Source organism: Zonotrichia albicollis, chromosome 11 (assembly GCF_047830755.1).
Source record: "Zonotrichia albicollis isolate bZonAlb1 chromosome 11, bZonAlb1.hap1, whole genome shotgun sequence".
Classification (NCBI taxonomy): Eukaryota; Metazoa; Chordata; class Aves; order Passeriformes; family Passerellidae; genus Zonotrichia; species Zonotrichia albicollis.
In genome coordinates this window covers 9129395-9143091 of record NC_133829.1, presented here as the reverse complement: position 1 = coordinate 9143091, position 13697 = coordinate 9129395, and the positions used below count along the sequence as shown (strand labels likewise).

The 13697-nt window shown below is 36.2% G+C and overlaps 1 protein-coding gene across 5 annotated transcripts in view; it reads left to right on the top strand.

Moving 5' to 3' along the window:
- Positions 1-13697, top strand: part of EFL1 (elongation factor like GTPase 1) — a 244496-nt gene that overhangs the window by 195195 nt on the left and 35604 nt on the right. For all 5 annotated transcript variants that reach the window (XM_026791297.2, XM_074549267.1, XM_074549268.1 and 2 more), the window contains 3 exons: positions 4097-4248; positions 4956-5134; positions 5799-5934. In XM_026791297.2, coding sequence (XP_026647098.2) covers positions 4097-4248; positions 4956-5134; positions 5799-5934 — 467 coding nt within the window. The remainder of the gene's footprint in view (positions 1-4096; positions 4249-4955; positions 5135-5798; positions 5935-13697) is intronic.

The window sequence follows — 13697 nt, the reverse complement described above, 5'->3', positions numbered from 1 at the left end:
CTGATGGTAAATGATTTGAGTAGATGTACATTAGATTGTGAATGGAAATTGTTCCATAGACATTAAGTAGATTAATCCAGAAATTAATGAGCTTCTAAAGGATATGGGAGACCACTGGACATACACTGTGCTGAAATGTAGCAAACTGCACTTCACCAAGCTGCCTTTAGGGATGCTGCTGACAGGATCCTTTGAGTGCCAGGTGAGCAGAGCAGCAGCCAATGATTTCACTAGAGCTTAATTCTGAAGAGCAGAGTCATGGATAGGATTCTCTATTAATTACATGGATTTAAAGATGTTATCAGAAGTTACTCCATCCACACCTTTTGAAGTCACACATCTGTCCATGAGCTCATGCAGTTTAAACTGGAAAAAGCTGTATGGAGAGAAGGCATTCTCAGATCTTGGAAACCATTGTTCATGGCATGAGAGATGTATCACAGACATTTGTTGGCAGTTCTGTTAATCTTTCAGAAAGCAGTTGATGTTTTGACTGTGGTGTTTCCTTTTTAAAATGGTCTGGAGGTTAAAAACATAAACATAACACTTCAATAATCAAAGACGAATTTATCTTTGGCAGTTTTGTTCTGATTATTCACTCTTTTTAAGTGAATTTTTCAAGTCTGTCTTTAATAATGTGAAAGAGTAGAAAAGCTGTCACGTTCAGAGGATTGATTGCATAAGGAAGTTTAGTTGTCATTCAGTTTGAACTAAATGTGTTATCCTGGGGGAATGTGGGAATCAGAGAAGTCAGCAGGAGCTTGCTTACATTACCTGAAATCTAATGCCTTAAATCAGCAATCTATTCGATGTCAATGGCGTGTATATGATACCCTTTCCCATATTACGATTTCCGTAGCATTTGTTTACCACGTTTGGTAATGGTGTGGCACCCTTCTGTGCCAGCTCCATTTCATTACTTGTGCCAGGCTCCTGTGTCTGGGTGCTGTAGCGTTTCTCTGGTGTCAGGGGATCTCTCTCTTTCTTCTACAGAATTTTTATTTGCTGGTTTTTGTGTTACCATTTTTCTTTCTGCCAGTAGTATATTGTTCCTTTCTAATGGAACAAGAAGGGAAGGGGTGGAAGAAGAAGAACCAAGCTTTCTTTTGGTGTGGGCAGCTTTTGTTCAAAATTTACTTCTGATTTGACTTCTGATTGGTTTTGCCAACTGGAGAAGTTGAATAATTCAGGGTATAATTTGAAACTGGTTTTGTTGCAGATCCAGTGTTTTATGTGCATTAATCTTGTTCTGTGTTCTGCTTGATTGTGTTACAATTCTAGATAAGGATTCATTTGACAACATTATCTTTTTGTCATTTCCAATGATACTACTGGGAGTGACTAATTTTGTAGAAATTGATGGGGACAGAAACCAGGATGGAAGTCTAGGTTGTACCTGCAGTAAAAGTCCCACTTATGCTCAATCTGCTTTTTTATCAAAATGAGAATATTATTGTGTGTTTATATATATTGCAACTTAGACCAGTGCATTCAGAATCTTAAGGTACCTTTGATATTTGTGGTTAGGGCTATTTAACAGCTAAATATACTGATATTGAACAATACCATATAAAGTGGAAAAAAGCAAAAAAACTTTTTTCTTTTACTCTCAGGATTATTGACAAAAATAAAAGGTATTTTTGAACAATCAGATGTGTTGGAATGCATACATAGTCCCTGTATGTATACTATGCCATCATATGTAGACTGTTCATGTCACCCTTGGCAGTCTGATCTGTACTTTCCCTATCAATCTGTCTCCTCCAGAAATTTTTCTGACATTCCAAACCTTTAAATAACTTTGAACAGCTGCCTTCAGGGAAAAAAAAATCATAAAAAAGTTTTCTTCTCTACCATCTGCTTTGCATTTTGTATTGTTAAGCCTTGCTCTGTTCAGCAGTAAAATAAACAAGCCAAGCAGAAATACCACAGTATTTGAAATTTTAGAGATACATATTCTTAATTCTGTCATGACTGTTTAAGAGACAGTTTTTTCCTTTAAAAAAAAAGAAAAACTAAGTTGCTAAGAAGTTTGAAGTGGTGATTTTCTTGCATTCTCCTTTTCCATAATATTCAATATGTCTGTCCCAGATTCTGAGTTCTAAAAGTCTGTGCTTCAAATTCTGACATTTTATCCTGGGGGCCTCTCTTAGGTAATTTTTAGAGAGATTTTAGACTTCTATATAGTTTCCTTACTCTTTCAAATTGAACATTTCGGTTTAAGATAAGCGTGATAACGGTTCCAGATGATTTCTTCAAGTTCTATGAAGAATTTTGATTAATGAAGTGTCTCATTTTTTAAATTGAGTCTCTTGCAGAAGGTGTTACATGCAGAAAACCATCCTGATTACGATATAAATAAAAACCTTACTGGCAGTGAGTTGGTCTCAGCCATGTAATCTGTTCAAGACTTCCTGCCCCTAATTAATCCAGTTAAGAGCAGAGTAACTCTTTCTACTGACTGCACATAAAACCTTTGACCTGTGCTTAATAGGGTTTTTCCCTATTTCAAAGTATGCAATACCTGATGTAGCAAAGTGAGTCCATTTTTTGTCCCTTTTTTTTAGTTGAGATCATATTGATATGGTTTTTCTGTAAACAAAAATTACTGCTGTAGTATTTCCTGTGGTTTTCTTCCCCTTATCATTCATTACTGCTGTTGCTGCTCAGGAAATCTTGACCTGTGTTTGTAAGTGTGGAGGCTGAAGAGAGGAAGTAACTTGTCCAAGGCTACTCAATAAGCTAAAACTACTAATAGGGACCTTCTTGTTTTAATGCTGTGTGCTTGATGCAGTTGACTGAAAAAATCCTAAACCATCTTAACACCAAGAACTGTTGGTTTTGTCTCCAACATCATGTGAGCAAATGCAGGACAAATCAAGTAGGTGAGGTTTTGCTGTGGGATTACGTTCATCTTCTTCAACTGAAGTCATGGTCCAAGACTTGGGATTGGTTTGTCCAGTTGTGTGGTAGAAATGCATCTTTATGATAGAAAGGCTTCTGTTCCTCCTCTGGAGTTAGACTTTCAGTAAGAATACTAATATAATATAAAAGATACATTGGTTTTTATTTTGGAAATTTTTTAATGCTGGAAAGCAATATATATGTTCATTGCTCCCAGTGGGGGGGAAAAAAAAGACAAAACCAACATTGACAACATTCTGGTTCCATTAAAAAAATTATATCTACATAACTTCATTATATTTCTCTGCTTTTAAGTTACAGCACTAAAGATTATTTTTTAATGAAGGCACATAACAGCACATTACTTGAGAAGTTGTTGATACTGAAATTAGTAAACAGTGTAGATTATTCATAGAAGTATCTGTAATTATTAGGTTCCCCTTGTTTACATGGGAAATTAATAGAAACAGAGTAATAACTGAAAAGAGAAGATGACTAGTGTCTGAATTTATTTTCAGTTTTTAAAATCATTAAATAGAAGATAACATTATATAACATATTTTTTTATTCAGGACCAGATTTAAAAATCAAATGGACAGTTTTGGGCAATGCTGTTTTCTTACGTGTATAATGAATACCGCTTTGCTGTTTAAAATGCTTGCATTGACAAACAAGTCTCTTTATATCGCCTTATGTAAGAGTGTTGATAATATTCTTTATCTTTTATTATTTATTGCTCTAAATCATACTTTGAAGCACTTTGCTTTAAGGCAGGGTGTACCAGTGAGTAGATGGATGCATCAGCCTATTAAAATTATTTTTTGTTGTTGTTGCCTGTTTTAAATCTTTTGCCCTAATGGGCTTATTCACTTTATGAAAGGGAGCTTTAACAAGCAGAGACTCTTCCCTGCATTTGAGCACGTGCTCAAGATTGCCTGAAAATAATAAAGATAACACTAGTAATTAAAAATGGCAGTATTTGATCTCTGTATTTGGCAGAAAAATAAAAGTCTAAATATGGTAGAGGAAGAGTTTGCTAATTTTAGCTGACTTAAAATCATTGTACTGGGGGACAAAAGGCATTCTGCATAAGTTTTTACTTATGTCAAATATAGTATTCTAATTACTGTTATTGAATTTTTTTTAAAATAAATGACATTACTAAATACTGATGTTTTAAAATACAATGTAGGCCATTAACTCAAGAAGAGATTGCTCATCGGCGGGAACTTGCCAAACGAAGGCATGCAGAAAAACTGGCAGCCAGCCAAGGGAAGGAGCTGTCAGAAAAAAGCCCAAGTGAAAGTTCACCTGAAGTAACTGGGAGCACTGGTGATACAAAAGGTGTGTGGTACCTCAATACCTGATTTTCTAGGAAAATGTTTAATGGTGTTGCCAAGGAGCATCTTACAAGTCCATGTTGTGAATCATGCAGTCTAAAGTGCAATACATGGAGCTGAACCAAGAGTGAGGAGGGATTTGTAAGAAAGCTGACCGGTCATAAACAGTGAAATAGTGCCATAGTTTGATGTTCCTTAGCCTGAGAATGTGCTGGATCCCAGTATTTTGAGTCATTGAAGGGAGATGATGCTTCAAGAGGATGCTCTGCTGTAAACAGTCGCTTTCCACACCAGAATTGGTACAAAATCAGGGTGTGAACAGCAGGACTGGATTATGGGTAACAGCTCTGGGGGTTGCTCTTTTCTCCCAAGTAACAAGTGGTAGGACAAGAGGGAAGGTCCTCTGGTTGTGCCAGAGAAGGTTTAGAGGAGAAATTTCTTGACCAACTGTGTGAAGCATTAGTAGGGGCTGCCCAGGGAAGTCATTGAGTCACTATCCCTGGGGATATTTGAAACATGTTGCACTAAAGAACGTGGGCTTGTGGTGGACTTGGCAGTGCTGGGTTGGACTTCAGGATCTTAAAGATCTGTTTTAATGGTAACAATTCTGTGATTTGCCACATGTGACAATATAACATATAATTTTTTTTTCTCCAGATGATAAGGCAGAAAGTGTTTTTATGCTTAATATATTTTTTTCTGACTGGTCAGGTGAAGAGCAGCAGCTCCCTGGTGAAGGAGACAATGTGACCTCAAAGGCAGTGAAACAGGAAGCAGACACCAAGGAGCATTTCATTGCTTTTGCCAGAGTGTTCAGTGGTGTGGTGAAAAGAGGGCAAAAAATCTATGTTTTAGGACCAAAATATGATCCTGCTGAGTCTTTGCATAAGGTAAGAGCTGACTGTGAACTGTTGCAGTAACTTGAGATTATTTTGAAAAACTGATGACTTAACTTCTTACATGTGTCTCTCTCAAAAAAGAGAAAAAAAGTTCAAATTAATAATTCCAAAAAGTATCAAAGGAATTTAGGTAGTTGTGCTAACAGCTGATTGTGTCTGTAAACTCATTATAAACCATAACATTTCCAAAATAATTTTAAGTACGGTGTTGTATTAGCTAACCGTAAATCCAGGATGTGTTTATTTTGTTTAAAAAAAAAAAGTGAAAGAAAAAGCAAATTTTTAAAAGAAGGTCCACAACAGTTTTGGAAAAAACTGGTGTTAGATGTTTTGAAATTCTGATCAAAGAAGTTCATTACTTTTGAATTTACTTCAAAACATTTGTTTTTTCAGTGATAAGGTAAAGTGAGGTAGAAGTAGTACGCACCTAAAATTTGCCAAAGAAAGCATTAATTTTTATCTTCTTGGTAACATTCACGTGTTTGCCTCAAGTCTGGATTTTTGGGACTCTATGTTGGTTTCTAACATTTGAGATTTGAGATGAAAATGCTTTGGATTGCATTTTTAAGCTTTGGAATGGGAGGAGGTTTTGTGGAAGAAGTTTTTATCAGAGCTGAGTGATGAATGTCCAAATGCTGGTTTTGTGTCTGTGTAGCTGTCATCCCAGTGCTCTGCCACTGACGGTCTGCCAGCAGTCCCTCACATGACGTGCTGCACTTTGGAGAACCTCTACTTACTTATGGGAAGAGAGCTTGAAGATCTTGAGGAAGTGCCTGCAGGAAATGTTCTGGGTAAGAATTAGGATTTAATATCCTAGAGCCTGAATCCTTATGTCATCCAAAATACACTGAAGTTGGTTTAATATGATTAATAAATATGAAACCTTAAATCCATGAATATTTCCAGGCATGTTGTATGTGCAAAAAGGGAAGGCAGTCTAATTAAATTGGGATTTCTGTACACTTTGAATAGGAGAAAAGATTACATTAGGCTGTTATCTTCAAGCTGGATGATTGCCAGGTAAGCATTACTGCCAGGAATTGCCAAAGGCAGTAGTAAATTTCCATATTTCATAGATTGCAAGGATTATTTATAATATTTTCCCAACAGTGGAAATTCTTTAATGTGACTTTACTAGTGATGTGGATGAGTGTAGTTTTATTTATGGGTCTGTTTGAACCCTGGTGCTAAAAATTACTTCTTTTATGGCTGTGGCAATTTTTTCACTTTCTCTATGGACAAAGTTGTAAAAGTCAACCTAACCATTGAGTTATGCTCTTTTGTGCCAGATTCTGAGCTGCTTTGCTCTAGAATGAGTACTGCCTGATTTGTAGAAATTTATGATGTATATATTCAGTAAATGAAAAATAGGTGTACTCTGTAAGGGTTGAAATATTTTAATTTAGGCAGCTAACCATGCTTTGTCTCTTTTATCATGGGTCTAGCATTCAGAACATAAGCAGCTGGTGAATTACTTTTATTTGGAAGCTTAATATTTTAAAATTCTGAATTATACCTTACTGTGGTGTGATTCTAGTTGACTATTTGCAGCATGAAAACAGTAAGTGCGTGTGGCTGAGTAAGATAAATATATTAAGTATATGGTCTGTTTACTTCAAAAAATGATTGAGTTTGGAAAAAAATAGGGAAACCCATCCCAAAACACTTTGCAGTAAAGATAAAAGGATGTGGTCTTTGTGCATAGCAAACAGTAAATACTCTTGGAGCTGCCTCCAGCAGAGAAAAATATATTGTGAGGATTTTCTTATATCTTTGGTGCTAAGAGTTGCACCAAATTTTAACAAAGGTTTTTGTAACCATCAGATTCTACCGGAATTAGTTGGTAGTCCAGTGCTGAAGGCTGCTCTTCAATGAGGTCTCACTTTTCCATAAAGAAAAGCAGTTTGCTTGAGTAGTAAGAGTTCTAAATGGTCATATTTAGAGGAATTAATTAGAATTTTAAGATCAAAATTCACAGACAATCTTAGGTATTTCATCTTGTATCATCACATCATTGTAAAGTGATCAAAGCAAGTTTTCATTTTTACCTGAAGCATATAAACTCAAGTCTGTATGTTGGGTTTTTAAACCTAATGTAATTTTAATGATTTTTTTAGACTAAAAATCCTAAATTCCTTTCCTTTATTTCTCCCATTTCCCTGTAAGGTTGCACTGTTAATTTACATAAAGTCAGTAAGCTGTTTAATGATTTGATGATGATTTATCACACTCAGAAGAATATGCAATGCATTTATATGAAAGGCATGTGTAACAATGGTGATGCAAGACTTTTATTATTCCAGTTAGCAACAGTGATTTCTGTTTGTAAGGCCATTTGTCTTGCAGCTTTAGTGCACACAGCAGTGATTTCTCTCCAGCCATATAAGGAAATTGCTTGTGGATTATCCAGTAAATTAAGGAAGCTTTTCTGAAAGCTCTGTGGTTTCACTCTGTATAATTAAGTTATTGCCATAAGGAATACATAGTTAATCATGACTGCCTATTTCCACTTTGAGCTTCATGATATAGATTTTTTTCAGGTTTTTTTCTGCAGGATTTGGGGGGTTTTGCTATTATTTATTTGTTCTTTCTTACAAGGGAGGATCTGCTTGGTTCTAGTAAGTAGCCTTTTCATCCTTTATGGCTTATGGAAAGGTTTAGTGATCAAAGACAAAGCTTGATACAGAGGTCATTTAACTGAAGATGGGAAGATGTAATCCCTTATTCCTTCTGCTCAATTAAAAAGAGACTAATATTAATAGTTCCTTAAAATACTACTCTCCTTTTAATTGATGAAAATCTGAGATTGCAGAACACCCCAAGCAGAAAGGGCAGTGAAGCATAGTGTGTTTGTCTTAGAGACACTAACACTGGTCTTTGTTTCTATAATATCATCTGTGCAAACAGCAAGCCATTCTAGCTGTCCCGTGCTCCTTAAAGGCTTGTCCTTCTTTCCTACAGCAAAAATAGAGAAAGGAGCTTGATGTAGGCAATCATCTGGCTATCCAAAGGTTTTAGATTCTTTAGTTTAGTGAGTGTTTTAGTAGCTTAGGTTCTTGCTGGGACACTTCCCTTGGGAATATCGGTGGCACTGAGGTTCCTGCTCCGTGCAGACATCTCCAGAGGGGCTGTGTTAGACAGGAGGTGAGCCCTGGCTGTAGTCTGAAATCCACTGCTCTCTAATTTGATTATCACAGCTGTCCTTGTAGTGCTTGGTTTCTCTTCTGAAAAGGAAAATTAGAAATGGTTAGTTAGAATACAGTAATTGATTTAGTTTAGATGTTCCTTCTGTTTGCTAAGTATTGTTAGGTATTGTTTACCAAGCTGTAGAGACTGATAATGCAGGTACACAAATAGAAGAATTAACACTACCATAAACAATTTTTCTTTTTCATTTTTTTATTAATGATGGTTGTGGGAAAGCAGTACTTACTAGGTCTTTCTATGAAGGAAATTTACCATGAGGTAAAACAATAACTTAAATTGAAACAGTGTTGAAAGCTCCACAAAGGAGATTATTAAATGCAAGTTTTAAATAATTTCAATTATGTTTCTATGTTAAGAATATTTGTCTAAATTAAAACTGTCTTACACCAGTGTCTTGAACTATTAATAAGTCTGAATTACAGGGAATGCCAGAAGATGGGATGGTTGATTTACTTGTTCCCATGTAAGAATCTCTTCCCTTTATGTATATAAATACATTTATTTATTTATTTGTTTACTTTATTTATTTGCTTGAACCAGTCAAAGAAAAAGTACAATTACAGGAAAAGCATCACTTTGCAACAATTGTTGTGAAATTCTTCTGGTTGAAGACTATAAAAAGAACTGAGTGATCCCCAGAGTGACAAAGGAATAATCATGAGGCAGTATGTGAGGAAAAAGTAATTTGGGCTCATAAGTAAAGATTTAACAAGTGCATGCCCTCCAGATGCACAGAATAATATCTTCTTTTTTTCTCCCTCCCTTTTAAAAATGATTCTTGTTTCTGTCCTTTAATTGAAAACAAAATACCTTTTTTGTTCTCTGCAAAAACGGGTTGTTGGAGGTAAAGAAGTATTTAAAAATAAGGGAAAAGAGGCAGTAGTTTTTTTGTGATCATATCATGCACAGATGAAGGGCTTAAGATTCTCATACCATTGAGATATTGATTATAATTGCTAAGAATGGTAAACAAGTGCTGATGTAAAAAAAATACACATTTGAAAACACTGGTTTAGATACTTGTGTAAATGGATGTGGGATTTTTTTAAATTGGCTCAGTCTCGTGTTTTTCCTGAATGAATCATTGAAGGATCATTCAGTGATACATTTTTGTTAATTGGAGTAGAGTTTATCTCAAGGCACGTTGTACATGCACACACACACAAGCTCAGAATGACGAGCATCTGAAATTATTGATCTGTGTGCTGCTTTTTCTCCACAAGTACCCTAACAATGGATTTGTGTTTGCTAGTGTACAACACCTAGGTTTTTCTTAGGGCTGCCTGTACAACTATTGAAGTGCTTTTTGTGTCTTGTTGAATACTGTTAAAAGCAAAGCTTTTCCCTTGCCACTGGATTTGTAGTGCTTTAGTGTAGGGCTCATAGGAGGCTAGATGATTTCCTGAATGTTCTCAAATGCAGTTAGCTATGTGAATATCAAGAGTTCTACCAAATTAGGAGCATTTTGTTTTTTAACTTACCAAATGACATTGTTAAAAGCAGCAATCTGGAAGTCCCTCCTGTTGCCAGCTCACTGTCAGACTTCCTACATGACACACTGTTGTGTACCTTGGTGTTTCCATTTCTAAAATGCTCGTTTTCCCATACAGTGTTCTTTCATGTTCTAATTATTTATAAAGCACTCACAGGATTCTTGACATGGGAACAATGTGGTGCAGGAAATGTGGGTGATGATGGATTCATTCCTCTGGATTTTTTGGTACCTTTCTGAAGATAGGTGCCATAGAACTGCAGTAGCATGAAGAGCTGATGTGAAGGAGTACAGCTAACCTCATTACAAGGTGTCTAACAAGCATTTTATTCCTTTAGGACTTCATTGAACAATTTAGGGGCTTTTAATAAGCAGTCTCTGTTAAGAGCAAAGAGCAGCTGCAAGCAGCAATGCCATTTTAAAGGCCCAGAATGGCTTTCTAGGCCTGGTGCCAGCTAGCAGGCATTGCCACCTTCTGTGGGAGCACTAGGAACAGGCCTGCTGTTCACCAGCCTTGTATTTCTGTGCAAACATTTGGTGGGCTAATTTCACTCTCTGAATCAGTAATGTGATTATTTAAAATAAAAAAAAAATTAAATAAATAAAATGGGTAGCTTGAAGTGATTCCAGCTGCAGGGGCTGTCTGAGCCCAGCCTGCTGTGGTGGGTGAACACAGGAGGGCAGTCTTCCTCCAGAATATTACTGAATTTAGCCCAAAATACTGAATGAAACAAAGAAAACTCAAATCTTTGTCTTCCGTTTTGGAATACTTACAATTTTTATCTCTAACTGCCATCTTATAATGTCTAGAAAATAGCCTTCTAAGGCTAAAAATAGCATTTTTAGCTTGTTCTTAGTAATACAGCCCTGTTGAGGAAAAGGTATATAATTTAATAGATTTTGTTGTTGACTGACATTTGATCTCCATGGACTGTTGCATTTACCTGACATCATAGTATTTATATTATTTTCCTACCCAGTTAGTGTTTTAATAATAGTTAAATTGTTGAAAAAATTGAATATGTTCAATTTGTTTCTTTGAGCTAAAGACATAATAGTTAATCAGTTGCTTGGCCTCTTTCAGAGCTGGAAACTGAAACCATTTTCTTTAACTCTGTTTTTGCTGTAGTGGATTTATTCCCTTTGCAGTTCCTGCTCTTTGCTTTTCTAACAAGGCAGGCTGAGAAATTTGTATTGCTTAGAGGGCAACATAGCATGACATAGTGCACAGCTAATGAACTAGCACCAAATGAAATTAGAAGTGTATTTTGCTGATCATCTGCTGAGATTCCTTTGCCCTGTTTGCCTTATCATTCCATGTGGTTTACTTTGAGGGCTTTGACTTGACAACTTTTATTGCAAAGGAAATAAGGGATTCATTACCTTGTTTTCCAATCAATATCAAGATATCACTTGAGAGGGAAAAAATATGCCATGTCTTAACTCAGAGTTATAGCACTGACATGTGTCCTTATTAACTCAGCTATTTTTTTTTTTTTTAAAGCATACTTTGAATGGTTAATAGTTTCCTTATAAAGCCCTTTTTGTTGAGTGGGTTTTTGGTGGGTCTTTTTGGTTGAGTTTTTTTGAGAATTTAAATTGCTTTTTGAGTATTTTTTCTGTTTTTCTGACTGAAGCTTATTAAGACTATAAAAGGAAATCATAAGTGTAGTAATCCTTTCTGAGGAGAAACACTTCTAAATTCTCTAGTGCTTCTGGAATGTTCTCTGCTCTAATTTTCAGAAGTTGATTATGAGATCTTAAAAATGTTTTTGGTCTTGCCACTAAAGTACAAGGGGTTTTTAAATCATAGTTTGAAATTTGAACTGTATAAGACTATTTAAGCTAAAGTCATAATACATTCATCTCTAACAATGCCTGTAAATTTGCTCTTGACCCCTGCTGGATTATAATGTCAAAAAATGCAAATGATTAAGTTTTTGAGGAAGGAAGAGAATGAAAGAAACATTCTATGCCAGTTTTATAGCAGCTTTTAATTTTTATAATCTGTGAAAACTGAGCTTTTGTGTGAATGGAAATTAGATTTCTATGTAATTTTTCAAATGTGAGGCAAGCACTCCTGATTCTTTGGGGTTTGTATGCACACAGCTTCTTGCTGCTGCTTGAGGTTTCCCAAATATCACCAGAAGGAAAACTGCCCAGACTTGTCGGTGTTGGTTGTTGCTGCTTGTGTGCCTGTGGGCAGCAGTGGGGCTAACAAGAACTGAGACAATTTCATAGCACTGCTGCTTGGAGGAGCTCAGAGCACAGCAGCAGGCACATGCTCTACAGCTCCTTAATATAAACATCCAGGAATAGAGTGGGCACAGGCTCTGAGGTGCAGGCACTTGTCTGTTTATCACCCCAGAGTTTATTGCAAAAATAAATGATTCTTGGTCATGAGACTTCGAATTTGTCCAGTGCCTGTTATCACACTGCTCTTCATTGTTCAGAATTCAGGGCCCGTGGTAGAGGGGCTGACTCCTCCTGTGTCAGAGTGGACAGTTGACCTCTGCAGTCACTGCCCCTGGGCAGGTGTCACTCAGCTTTTCAGTAGCTAACTGGCTTTAGGTTACAGGTACTACTTGGCTTATCTCCAAAACCTCCAAATCTTCTCTGAGTGCTTGGATGGGTGTAATTTTGCAAGTCTCTTTAAAATGAGAATGCAGGGATTTCCCCCAGTATTTCACACCTTGCTGTCTTTAAGTCAGCATCAGTGTACTATTTTCAGTCTTTTCCTCTGTGAAAGTGTGTGTAAAAATAAAGGGAGAACAGTTATCTACACAAATATCTGTATTTATTACTTGGCTAATGAACCTCTTTTCCAATACTGTATGAAGAGAAGTTGTTACAGTAGTTAATATAAATTATCATCAATGTAAAATAGTAAGAGAAGTCTTAAGGTGAAGTTTGAGGTTATTTGTTCAGCTCACATCTGCAGTGTTGCATTTGGGATTTTTACAGCACACTGAGATACGTCAGTGATAATTTGGGGAAATGACCTCATGTTTTCATTTGAGGAGACCGAATGCTATGCCCCTTAGTCTGCTTATAAAAATTGCTTGGAGCATGTTTTTTTTTCTTTGGTGTGTTGTATATTTTTAAAGGCAGTATCCTCTTTAAAACTAGAATGTCAGCATTTTTAGTAGGTATCTGTAGTGTGGCTGTTTGCTCCCTTCTTTCCTCTGATGTGGTTCTAAGGGAAACCATCCAACTTGCCTTGATTGGTGGAAAATCTCTAAAGAGACTTTAGCGTCCATTACTCAATGAAGAATTATAACAGAGGAACCACAGTGACTTCAGTTTTGTTCTCAAAGTTAATAGCATTCCATTTCTAAGAAAATCCTGCCTGTAAGTGCAGCTATGAAATGCTGGATCAAGAGTGGGAAACATCAGTTTGGGACATCAGGGCATTGGAGCCAATGTCTGAGAGACTCAGCAAACAGGCCTCACTTGAGGAGTTAGTGTTTGAGGCTCAGTTTTTAACAGAGGTGTAAATTACCTGATTTAAGAAGGCTCTGTATTTAGACTATATAATTGAAACTTTTATCCCCCTGTACAAAATGGCATTAGGCTTTTCTTCCTTCTGAATTAAATATGCTAGAGAATTGCCTTTCCAGAAGTTGTTGCCATAGAACTCAAACTTTGAGAAAGCTGTTTTGAAGGAACATTTCCTTTATTTAATGTGACCATGGATTTCTAAAATTCAAACAGAGTATTCAGTGTCATTTCAGAAGTAGGTGCAAAATAATTGCTTTAAGCACAAATGGGTTTGAAAATACATGCCTTTCTGCATGTAAATTCATGTATAGTCATTCAGACATGAAAAAGACACCATAAATCAAATCTGTTTAG